Raw genomic sequence first — 12,653 nt, 5'->3', positions numbered from 1 at the left:
TTCACTTCTACTCCTGGGACAAAATTTCCCCCCTGCATTTGCTAGCCCTGCCATAACATCCCTCTGCCCAGTCTGACCACAGGGCTTTTAAATGTTCTGCTCATTTTGCCCCTAAAAAAAAAACCAACAAACTCAAAGCCACATTTAAATTACTTGCCCCAAGTATCCTTAATTTTGCAAGGGTGGAGTAGTGAAGAGGTGATTCATTTTGCTGCAAAGAATTGGAATGTGAGGGTGATTCTGTATTTAAGGACTCAGGAATCCATAAAAACCTCTTATTTTATTTGGGCTCTTAAAAGTTTCAGACCCAGGTGGTGTTCTGGTTTATCCTTTCCACCCTTCCTTGTCTTCTGAAAGACAAACTCTTCTTCATTTTTGGGAGCTTTAGCTTTACCAGAGCACGGGGTGGGGGGGGGAGGGGAAAGCAATGTTCAGATTTAAATATAAACAATAGGAAGGAAAGAAACTTCTTAGCCTAAAACTTTATGCACTCAACATACACGAAGCCCTACATCAGTGGCAAGTTATAATGAACTACTTCAGCTGAGTGTAGTGGGGGGGAAGCGTTTCCTCTCTACAGTTAACCTTGCAGATTGGAAAATGGGATTGCTTGAATTAAGGAGGAGATGAAAAATCAGCTTTGGAATGGAATTTATGCTGCGGATTGGGTTCTTGATCCAGCCTGGCACAATCCTGCAAGCACCTGTTGCCAAAATCAGGGGGTTGTGTTGTGAGGCACTGAAGGAACCAGGAAGAAGAGCTCCATAATCAACCATTCCTCTCATATTCTCATATTTGAGCCCTTTTAGGTACTGTGAGCTGCCCTCTGTGAAGCAGTTCACGAGGAACAGGGGATCTGCTGAAATTAGGATCCTGGAGTCAGAAACCACCCCCTAAAAACCCCTTTTGAATTTGGTTCTGGCAGGAGCTGCAGCGTTTCAGTCTCACATTACAGTTTTACATGGAACTGGCTGCGAAATCAGCAGAGAGCATCACTGAGGATGAAGGAATTTTGTTTGAACACAGGAGGGGAACACTCCGGTGCTGGCTCCACTTTCAGATCTGACTGGGGAATTTAGAACAGGTTACAAGAAGCCCTTCTAAGGTGCTTCAGGTTAGTGCACCACAGCTTTTCCCCTTGGGTCCTTTTGGATGTCTTTGCCTCAGGGCAGATTACTCCATTACTGCACAGCCCCAGGAATGGCAAAACAAATAAGAAGGTTCATTAATATCCAAAAAAATGCCACCACACTTCCATTTTGGAGAGCCACTGCCCAAAATGTTTTGTTGCCCAAAAGCAACAAATTCCTTTGGGTAGATACCCAATGTCAATCAAGGTAAAAAAAAATGCTGCCACAGGGGCTGGCAAGAATGAATTCCATTTAAAAAAAAAAAAAAGGTAGTTTAATTTTTAGCTAAAGGTTGAAGCTGAATCCTTTTGGAAGCTGCAATGGCTTTGAGATGCAGCAGAATGTTTGTAGCCCTCCTTTCCCCCTTAGCCATTAGCAGCAGCTGATCACTTGCTGCCGATAATCTGAGCTTCAAGGAGAGTGGGGTGGTTGTTGGCTTTTTTTTTTTTTTTGGCCCTCTCACAATCTGTGCTTTTAGTTTTCCTCTCAGCCGGCTGCGTGAATCACAAAGACAGCCCAATGCAGTTGTTAATTAACTGTGCTTTGGGCTCCCAGTTCCTGTTTTCTCTTTAAAATGGGGTGGGGGAAGGTAACTTCCTTTTGTAACGTTCAGCAGTGTATTCAAGATAGTTGTGCTCAGTGAAGGCTCTTATCAGCAGGCAAGATACTGGACCAGATTTGACTTTTACATCTGCTGGGGCAAGCACAACTAGAAAAAAAAGATCCATTAAGTGATGTGCAGCAGCTTTCAACAACCATCAGAGAAGAGGGGCTGCACTTAGTGCCTTCTTGTACCTAGTGTATGGATGCTACCATGAAACACTCCAGGAGTGCTTGGGCCACCCATCTCCAACCTCTAATTTACCTGGCTGGTGCTATGTGGTCTTCTGCTTACGCCACCCATCTCCAACCTCTAACTTACCTTGGCTGAGCTGGCTGCTAATGCTATGTGGTCTTCTAGCTGGTGGGCAGGGAGAGTGACTCTTCAGCATGTGTGTTGCTGGGTGCAGGCTTTCACTCCATGTTCAGTCACTCACTTCCAGAGGTTCTTCCTCCACTGTGTGGGAAGCCCAGGGAAATTAGGTAGTTAACTTACACAAAGAAACCCAGTGTCTAAAGCTTGCTGGTATGAATACCCTCCATTGTGGACTCTTGTCCTGCCCCACCACATGGGAAAATCCCTTTGACATGAGTGGAAATTCCATGTATGAAGGGTTTGTGGCAGGACTTGAACTTGGGGCAGTCCTTTTATTGCAGAGCACAGCTCCATGCACAGATATTCCACCTGGGACTGCCTGGGCACAGCAAGAACCCCCTGAGCTAAGCACTCCTGCTAGGGCGGGAGGTGCACAGCCTGAGCAGGGTTATGCTAGATGCAGAAGGATTATAGAATCATAGAATTGTTTCAGTTGGAAAAGCCCTCCAAGATCATCCAGTCCAATCATCAACCCAACACCACCATGGCCACTAAACCATGGCCCCAAGTGCCATGGCCACAGGTTTCTTGAACACCCCTCCAGGGCTGGGACTCCACCACCTCCCTGGGCAACCTGTCCCAATCCCTGACCACTCTTGCAGCAAAGAAATTTTTCCTCATCTCCAACCTAAACCTGCCCTGGTGCAATTTCAGGCCATTTCCTCTCCTTCTATCACCTAACACTAGAGAGAAGAGACCAACGCCCACCACACTACAGACCATTCCTGTGTTTGTGCCAAGCTGGAGCTATTTCTGTGCTCACAGCTTTTTGTCAGGCAGAGAGAGACTTTAAGATACTTGGAAGGAGCCTCACTAGGCAGTTCCAGGAGAACAAATACAAGGAGATACTTCAGTGTCCCTTCCCTCAAGGGCATGCTCAGGGTTCATTCTCAGGACAGTTTTGTCCTCTTCGTAAAATTCACAAATCTACTCTCTGGCTCTGTTTTCTCTCATTCATCTCAAGTTACATGCAAATTTCTTGGGGGAAAAAAAATCTGAAGAAAAGCAGGTGAGTCATTTCAGAAGAAGGAAAAAAGAAAAAATAGGTGGACACCAAGAGTTATCCCTGGAGTCCCAGAAGAAACAGTGGGCAACTTGGAGACCAGATTTAAGCATTTCCAAAGGCAGCTGGGCTGGTGAGCAGCTGATTCTGCTGGACAACAGCCCAGCTGCCCCCAGCAGACCTCTGAATTCCACACTGCATGGCCCTTCACAGCTGGAGGCACCACTGTGAACATGGCCCTTGGATCTTTAAACCAAACCCTGCTGGGCTGTGGGTTCTGTCTAATGTGGAGGGGTAGTGTGGACACTTCTGCACCCTGGGCAGCAGAGCAGACCTTTTCCCATCCCTGGCTGCTTGGGCTTCACAGTCTCACAGTGTATCAGAGGCTGTAAGGCACCTCAAGAGATCATCAGGTCCAACCCCCCTGCCAGAGCAGCATCACTGAGGGCAGTCTGCACAGGAATGCATCCAGGTGGGGTTGGAAAGTCTCCAGAGAAGGAGACTCCACAACCCCCCTGGGCAGCCTGCTCCAGGGCTCTCTCACCCTCACTCTAAAGAAGTTTCTCCTCATGTTGAGCTGAAATCTTCTCTGTTCAAGTTTGAACTCATTGTTCCTTGTCTGATCCCTGTGCACCACCCAACAGAGCCTGGCCCCCTCCACTTGCCCCCCACCCCTCAGCTATTGATAGACATTGATCAGATCCCTCTCAGCCTTCTCTTCTCCAGACTAAACAGCCCCAGGGCTCTCAGTCTCTCTTCCCAGGGGAGATGCTCAAGTCCCCTAAGCATCCTCCTGGCTCTCCCTTGGACTCTCTCCAGCAGGTCTCTGTCTCTCTTGAACTGGCGAGCCCAGAACTGGACACAGGATTGCAGCTGTGGTCTGAGCAGGGCAGAGTAGAGAGGTAGAAGAACTTCCCCAGCCCTGCTGGACACCTTTCCTGCTGCACCCCAGGATCCCATCGGCTCTCTTGGCCACAAGAGTACATTGCTGTTCCACGGAGAACTTGTTGTCCACCAGCACTCCAAGGTCTTTCTCTGTGGAGCTGCTTTCCAGCAGGGCAGCCTCTAACCTGTCCTGGTGCTGTTGTTATTCCTCCCCAGATGCAGGACCCTGCACTTGTCCTGTTGCAGGAGCTCACATTGCTCTGTCCTCACACAGACACTTCAGCTCATTCTTACTTAACAGGAGCAAATTTTGTGTCCCTTTTTGTTTTCTTTGTAGTGACTAAGTCAATTATGCTTCAACTGCTCACAGGAGCAACCCAAAACTTAATAACTCACTTTCCCATCAACAGAGCCAGGGCTCACTGCTGACTTTTCCTATAAAATGCAACAAGATTTGCTTTTAGTGCTGCTATCCAGAAGAGTTACAAAGGAGAATGCAAATATATATGCAAACAAGGTGCCAGCTGATGTTGCTGTACACAGCATCCAGCCTCTTGTCATCCTCTGCCTCTGTCAGAACAGTTAGGAGCCGTGGGGAGCAGGCACAGGGCGGGCTGGGCTCTGGGGAGCTGAGATAACAGCTCCATTGCAAGAGAATTTGGTATGATTAAATTTCAACATTTGATGCTCCCAACCCCTCACTGCAACCGTTTGTGAGATTTGAGTCAGATCCAAAAGGTGACCTCCTGCCCCCCAGCACTTGTTTGTCAGCCAGGATGCAAAACACTCAAGCTACAGCCAGGGAGCTCACCTACCACACACCATGGCTGGGGGCATTTTCTGCTCCATCTCTCCTAGGATTGATGCTTCTATCCTTATTATTTGTTTAGAAGACTGAGACATCTCTCTTATGGGGCTTTTTAGTCTGGAAAAGAGCAGACTGAGAGGAAATCTCATCAATGCTGATCAATACTTAAAGGGTGGGTGGCAGGAGGATGGAACTAGGCTCTTTTCAGTGGTGCTCAGTGACAGGAAAAAGGGGTAAGGGGCACAAACCTGAACAACAGAAGTTCCATCTAAACATGAGGGGGAACTTCTCTAATTTAAGGGTGGTAGAGCACTGGAGCAGGCTGCCCAGAGAGGTGATGAAGTCTCCATCTCTGGAGACATTTCAAACCAGCCTGGACGTGCTGCTGTGTGACCTTCTCTAGGTGACCCTGCCTTGGCTGGGAGCTGGGTTCAATGATCTCCAGAGGTCCCTTCCAACCCCTACCATCTCTGATTCTGTCTAGCCATGTCACAGAGGAGCCCATGTCACTTGGGCTTGTGCTCTTCTCTGTGCAGTACAAACACCAAGGCAGACCCTTTTTCAAAGGGTTGATCTCCAACCTGCTGTCCTCACTGTTCTCTCAAGGAGAGTAAGATCAGAGATGCACCATGTCCTGTAGCCAGAGCAGAGAGATCCTGGCTTCTGATGTGACTACAGACCCAGCTGTGGTCTGGAGCACAGCACTGCATTTGAACATCCCTCTGGTTCTCCTCTACCACACAAAGAGAGCAGGAACCCTTTGCCTCAACCCTGGGGTAAATTGTGAAGTGTCCTTTAGGTGGTTATGCTGCAACCTGCAAGCCCAGCTTCACTCTGCTGTCCCATCTCTGCATTCTGTGACCCAGGCTGTCCCACAGTAAGCTTTTTTGTTAGCCCCCTCCACAGCTCTCTGTTTTTCCCTGAGTTGAGATCCACCACAACCCTAAACCCAAGCAACCCCTCCCTGGCTGGAGAGACCTTAGAGAGGAACCATGTCCCTAGCAGAAGAGTTTTAATTCTCATCACTGTTGGTGTGCTAGGGGAACAAGTAAGAATTTCCCCCCTGGAGCAGAGAGGTTTACCTGCTGTGTTTGTGCCCAGCAGTGGATGGAAGATGCCACGCTCCTTCCTGGTGAAGAGCAAGAAGGCTCACACCTACCACCAGCACCGCTGCCTGGAAGATGACCTGCCTGTCCTCACCTGGCAGCCAATAACCTCTGCCTTCACTGGTGAGTCCAGCCACCCATGGGGCTGGTAAGGATGCACCAAAGCAAATCATTGAGTAGATAAGCTAAGGGAGTGGGGTTGAGGGAGGGTAAAGAGGGCCAAGGACAAGCTGGTCCCCTGCTATGTGCCCTCTTCCTCGAGGCCAAATTCCCTCTGTCCCACTGCAGCCAACTGTAGATCCTCCCTTTGCTTCTTGCTGTGTGGCTGGGGAGATTTGAGCTCACAGGTTGCTGTGTGCAGTTGTTCATGTTTGGGAAGGATCCCCAGTGTCAGGCAACTGGGTGTGAACTATGCACTGGGTTGTCCTACAAACTCAAAGCTCTGCCACCTCCATGCTCTGCTTGCCCTGTTCACTGCCCATATTCCCTCTGGACCTACATCTTGTCTGCCTCACTCTGTTACCACCTCCTCCTGATGGAGGAAGTTTAGAACTGGAGTGAAAAAATCCTGGTGATACCCTGACACTGTGAAGGGAGTCCTGCATGCTCCCAGGTGAAGGTTCAGCTGCTCTATGCCATATTAACTCCAACCAACACTGCTTCTGGCTCTGCCTGCTGTCCTTCTTCTGCTTCTCTTCATGCTCTCCCACAGCCATCCAATTGTTTCCTTCCTTCAGGGCACCATTCAAATTTTCTGTATTCAAATCTAGGATCAGCTTACCCTTTGTTCTGGCCCTGGCTATCAAACCAGAGTCCAGCCCTGTGATAAGTTTGATAAAAAAGAAGGTCAGGCTTGACAGGGCTCTGGGCAACCTGATCTAGTTGAGGATGTCCCTGCTTACTGCACAGGGGGTTGGACTGGATGACGTTCAGAAGCCCCTTCCAACCCAAGAATTAATTAAAATTAACCCAAGGGTTAATTTTCTCTACCTGTAGAAGGTATGAAGTGTTCTGCCAATTCTTCCTGCTCCTCTCTACTTTGTCTATCTTATCCTGCTTGGAATTCCCCTTTGTCAGCAATGGACAGACCTTGATTGCCTGCTGATTACACTCCTCTGCGCTGACTCAGGGAATGGAGTGTGGGCTCACATGGCCAAGCCTGAGTCCATAACTAAGTACAAATCCCCACCTCAACAGTGGGAATGAACTACTACAGTGAGAATAAACTAACTGTGTGATTGCAGCCATAGGAGACAAGACCCCAGAGGACATCACAAACCAGGATCCAGAATGTGTGGTTCCAAAACAAGAAAAGGACCCACCTGAACTGAAGGAAGAAAATGTCCCTGTCCAGTACCTGAGCAGGATGCTGCAAGGCCCTTCAGCTCAAGGTCTGGTATCCAAAACCACAACTGCAAGAGGTCAGGGCTGGGCTGGTTTATGGAACCCCTGAGACTGGGTCCAGATTTTCAGTAACTGGCAGCTCTTACTTTGAGGTCAGTGGTCAAACATGCCCCAGGCAGGGCTCATCAAGAGCAGTCTGCATTTCCCTTGACGGTTCTACTCTAGATCAGCATCCCCTGAAGGCTGATGCTCTGATTCCTAATGAGTGAGCCCCCAAATCCCAAGTACAAATGCAGGTCTGCCCTGCAGAGGTCCAAGCAGGTGTCCACACAATGCTTGCTCAAACACCACATGAAGCAGGGTTGGCAGGGGGTTCATAGTCCCTTGGCATCCCCTCTCCCGTAACATTTCCTCAGCTTGAAATCGAAGTCCTAATAGGAACTTTGTATGGAGATCAGGATGGGAATCAAAGGAGGAGGAGTTACCAAGTACAACTCCCAAAGTCAGGCAAGACATTAAATGGTACCTGGGGAGCTTTTCAGCTGCTGCCCAGCTGCAGGCAGTGGTCTGACCCTCACTTCTTCTCCTTTGCAAACTCAGAGATGGCCATCCCAGGGCTGCAGATCAAGGACTGCACCAACACAGCCAGCACCCCTACCTTCTACAAACCTGGCTTTGCCTGGGATCCCTACCACCTGCCATACAGCTACAGACAGATGTCCTCCACCATGCAGTCAGCCCTCTTGGAGCACCCAGTTAGCCTGTATGGAAGCCACCTGCTGCCAAGCACTGACCCCCCCCTGGACTACAGCATGCATTACTCCTCAGACATGGAGACCTACCACTGTGTGAAGTGCAACAAGGTGTGGCACAGAGGAGAGCCCCAGGGCTGGGGAGGGCCTGGGCTGATTTTCATTGCATACATCAGGTGCATGCAGCTCAGAATGGGTACCTCCTGGTTCTCCTGACTAGGGGATGAGGGCACCAGGAACGATGTAGTTCCCATGGACCACGAGAGGGAAGACTCAAGTAAGAGGAGGAATTGAAAACAGAGATGGAAACACAGCCACCTCACCTGAAAAATAAAATTCCTGCCCTGTGTCTTGCAGGTGTTCTCCACTCCCCACGGGCTGGAGGTCCACGTCCGAAGGTCTCACAGTGGGAGCCGACCCTTTGCTTGTGACGTGTGCGGCAAAACCTTTGGCCACGCTGTGAGCCTGGAGCAGCACACCAACATTCACTCCCAGGTGGGTAGCAGCTCTCCAGAGACTCAGCTCTCCTGCCTGCTTGGACTTGAGCTGTTGCTCACTCCATTAGAAAGGAAGTGACATTCCCTAGGTGCCAACCGTGATGACACTTGGTGCCAGGGCCTCTGAGGATCATAGATCTTGGTCTCACAAATCTCAGACTGCCCTTAAGAATTCCATGGAAGGAAGGATCATTGCTGCTGGTTCTTCTGTGCCTCACCTCCTCCTAGAGGGCACAGGAGTCTACATCACAAGATGTAACCCATTTCCATCAGTAACCATCCCCACATGCTTTACACTGCACCAAGCATCAGGCCAGGAGCTCAGGATATTTGTTTATCAAATCTGTTCTCAACCCTCTTAACACCCTTCCAGCTCTGTCTTGCAGCCACAGACATCCTGTGATTCTCTTTCCCTAACAGGAAAGAAGTTTTGAGTGCAAGATGTGTGGGAAGACCTTCAAACGTTCCTCCACCCTCTCCACTCACCTGCTGATCCACTCAGACACACGACCCTACCCCTGCCAGTACTGTGGCAAACGCTTCCACCAGAAGTCAGACATGAAGAAGCACACCTACATCCACACTGGTGAGCAGCACTGCAGTCATGGATTCATAGAATGGGTTGGCTTGGAAGGCACCTTAAAGATCATCCAGTTCCAACCCCCCTGCCATGGGCAGGGACACCTCTCACCAGACCAGATTCCTCAAGGCCATGACCAACCTTGCCTTGAACCTCTCTGGGCAACCTGTTCCACTGTGTCCCCACCCTCACTGGAAAGAATTTCTTCCTAGTATCCAACCTAAATCTGCCCTCCTCAAGCTTCAATCCATTCCCTCTTGTCCTGTCAATAAGGTCCTTGTCCAAAGTCCCTCCCCAGCTCTCCTGTAGCCCCTTCAGGTGCTGGAAGGCTGCTCTAAGATCACCCTGAAGCCTTCTCTTCTCTAGGCTAGAGTTGTTCAACTCTCCCAACCTGTCCCCTTAGGGGAGGTGCTCCAGCCCTCTGATCATCTTTGTGATGTGATTCCCAGTGAGCAAATGTCAACTGGAGTCCATCATGGTGCCAGGCACAGAGATACTGGGCTGGGAATCAGCATCCATAGGCACTGCAACGTTGCTCTTCCTTGCACAGTAAGAGAACAGAAGGTCTGAGCATCCCTGAGATGCATGCCCTTCTCTGTGGGACAAGGAGGTGGTTATTGACCAGCCCTTGGTGCATGCCATGGTTGTCCCCAGCCCTGGGTGCAGGCAGGGTGTGGGTCACACAGCCTCTGGTTCTCCTCACGCTGTGGTGCTTGCTCAGTGTGCACATTAGCAGGGCCCTGGGGCTGGGCACAAACGCAGCCACTCAGGTCTGGGGCTGCTGAAGGCCATTTCCAGCTCCCTTCTCCCCTCTCAGAGTTTTTCTTACTATTTTTCTCTGCCCTGCAGGGGAGAAGCCCCACAAATGCCAGGTCTGTGGCAAGGCCTTCAGCCAGAGCTCCAACCTGATCACTCACAGCCGCAAGCACACAGGCTTCAAGCCCTTCAGCTGCGAGCTGTGTGCCAAAGGCTTCCAGCGCAAGGTGGATCTGCGGAGGCACCGAGAGACCCAGCACAGCCTCAAGTGAGGGATGGCTCCAGGCCATTGCTGGAGCTCCCACTGCCAGTGCATGCTCCAGGGAAGGAGACCCTCCCCAGCATCTCCGTCCAGCACAGTGCTGCCCACTACATAAAGCTCACACAGCTTCCAGGCGTCTGGCAAAGTCTTGTCATTGGCTTTGGTGCTCTGGCACCCCAGGGCCTTGCATATCCCAGCAGGTGACAAAGAAGCCTGTGGGAGCTCTCACTTTTCAATTGCAGCAGGTACCAGCCCAGACCTGTCACCATCTGCCCAAGGGCAAACCCAGAGGAATTCCTCCAAGGTCACTCTTACTCTGACTTTACACCACGTGCAGACCCCAGTGAGGTGAGAACTCCTGAGCTAGGGGCAGCACCCATCTGTGCCAGGCCAGTGCTGTAACCATGGCTGGGAAGGTAAGGCTGGGGCACACAGATAGATTGTGTTCAACCTGGACAGGCCTTCTGCAGAGACTTGCCCAGGTCATAAATTTGGGCAGCAGACACCTAAAGTAATTTTCTTTCAGCAGAGCATTTACTGTGCTCAAATGACAACTTCACTGTCTTGTATTTTTAGCCTGGAGTGGGAGGAAAATATTGAAAACCCAGCTCCTATCCCTAGCTGGTAACAAGGGTCTCTAAATGCATTCCTCACATGCAACACACTGCAAAGATCTGGGGTGAGTGGCAACCAAAGAAGCTCCAGGGAGAGCCATGCCTGGCAAAACTAACCTTGCCTATGTCTCAGCACCATGCTGCTCTTGGAATCCAGGCTGCTGTGTCCCACAATACTTCACTGCATAGCAATTTGAAGCTGTCCTGGGCAATCCTGTGTCACTGCATGGTCAGCAGTGGCCCTTGGATATCAATGCTAAGCAAGAGTTCTGCTTTCCAGCCACCCTCTTAAAGGAGGAAGTGACCTGCAGACATTGGCAGAGCATTCAAGTACCTTACAAATATTTTACAGACAGAGCAGTGGTGTTTCCTCCTCCTTCCAGGTCTAGGGGCTGGTTGAAGCAAAGCATTGGAACAAGTCAAGAGCCAGTTGCCCTCCAAGCTCTGCTGCATTCTCACTACAAAACCTTTGGCAAGTCACTGCAGTGTGCTTTTATTTCTCCACCCTCCTGGTGATGTGGAGTCATTGACTCAGGTCTGTAGAGTCCCTCCAGTTCTTAAGAGGAAGGACAAAGTGCTCTCCATTAAGCAGGGCATTGTGGCAGCACACAGCCCACCCCACAACTCCATCCCTAAACAGGCACAACAACAGGGGTGGGAAGCAGCCTTGAGCAGGGGCTGTAGCACCAGCAGTTGCACTCCAAATGCTTATGAAGGTCACCAGCATGGGCAAAGAAGAAACTGCCCAAGTGGGAAACTAATTTATTGCCAGAAGAGGTCTGTCCTGCCCTCAGCTACCCTGCCATGAATCCAAAGTTCTTCTCCCCAAACCCAAAGTGTACTTGCTCCTGTTCTATGCTGTGCCTAAGCTCTTAGTCATTAATGTGCATTCTGGAAGCTCAAAGCATAGTCTGTACTCCTGCCTTTACTTGTAGCCTGTAAATATGTATTTATACTTATTCTAATGGAGATTTTTATTGCACTCTATCAGCCAGTGACAAGATGTACAAGCCTGCTGGGGCTGAGCTGATAAATCTGTTCCCTCACAGTCAATGAGCTCACACAGTGTCTTTCATCCTCAAAACACCCATTTCAGGAAAGGCTCTGGAAGTGCAGGTGGGGGGGATGGAGGGGGAAAGGAGAAGGGAGAAGGTTTGAGTGGAAATGAAGATGGAAGTTCACAGGCAGAGCAGGGCTCCCAAACTTAGACAGGAAAGAAGTCAAATTAGAGAATCATGGAATTGTTTGGGTTGGAAAAGACCTCCAAGATCATCCAGCCCAACCTTCAACCCAACACCACCATGGCCACTAAACCATGGCCCCAAGTGCCATGGCCACACCTTTCTTGAACACCTCCAGGGCTGGGGACTCCACCACCTCCCTGGGCAGCCTGTTCCAATGCCTGACCTTTGGAAATTCAGGGAGTAGGACCAGAACAGCCATGAACAATACTCCAAGGCTGATATCAGGGGACAAGGATCTTTGGAGTCAGATTGCTGCTGGACAGGCAGCAAGTCAGCTCTGCAGAGCAAGAGGGCTGTGCAGCTACAACCTCAGCAGCTGACATGGATTGTGTGCCCAGCAGCTGATGTTATCACAGCCCCTGTTAAAACTCTGCTTTCCTTCCCTGAGTGATGCCAGAACCTGGTCAGGGCAAGGAGTCTGGGGGGGATGTGTGACCTGTGACAGAAGCAGGTCCCCAGGTCCTGATGTGACCCCAGGCACACGTGTGAGCACTCTCACACAGGCACAAGCCTTACTCAAGCCAAACTCCTCTCAGCTTCTCAGAACTGCTACCAAAAAACTGCAAGCCCTGCTTGTTATCCCTCTTGTCCTCCACAAATGGTGGTGTCAGGTCATGGCTGGACTCGATGACCTCAGAGATCTCTTCCAACCAAAACAGTTGTACCATTCTAAATCTGCCAACAGAAACATCCAAG

General features: G+C 50.2%; 1 protein-coding gene across 1 annotated transcript; it reads left to right on the top strand.

Annotated features, from left to right (window-relative positions):
- The first annotated feature begins 1,082 nt into the window (after positions 1–1,082).
- GFI1B (growth factor independent 1B transcriptional repressor) lies at positions 1,083–11,751 on the top strand. The gene is made up of 7 exons (XM_054393628.1): positions 1,083–1,114; positions 5,907–6,031; positions 7,153–7,299; positions 7,853–8,115; positions 8,362–8,499; positions 8,922–9,087; positions 9,931–11,751. The coding sequence occupies exons 2-7, from the start codon at positions 5,917–5,919 to the stop codon at positions 10,107–10,109; spliced, it is 1,008 nt and encodes a 335-aa protein (XP_054249603.1). The 5' UTR covers positions 1,083–1,114; positions 5,907–5,916; the 3' UTR covers positions 10,110–11,751.
- The last annotated feature ends 902 nt before the right edge of the window (positions 11,752–12,653 follow it).

The sequence above is a fragment of the Indicator indicator genome, chromosome 28 (genome assembly GCF_027791375.1).
Source record: "Indicator indicator isolate 239-I01 chromosome 28, UM_Iind_1.1, whole genome shotgun sequence".
Taxonomy (NCBI): Eukaryota; Metazoa; Chordata; class Aves; order Piciformes; family Indicatoridae; genus Indicator; species Indicator indicator.
This window is presented reverse-complemented; position numbering and strand designations above follow the sequence as displayed.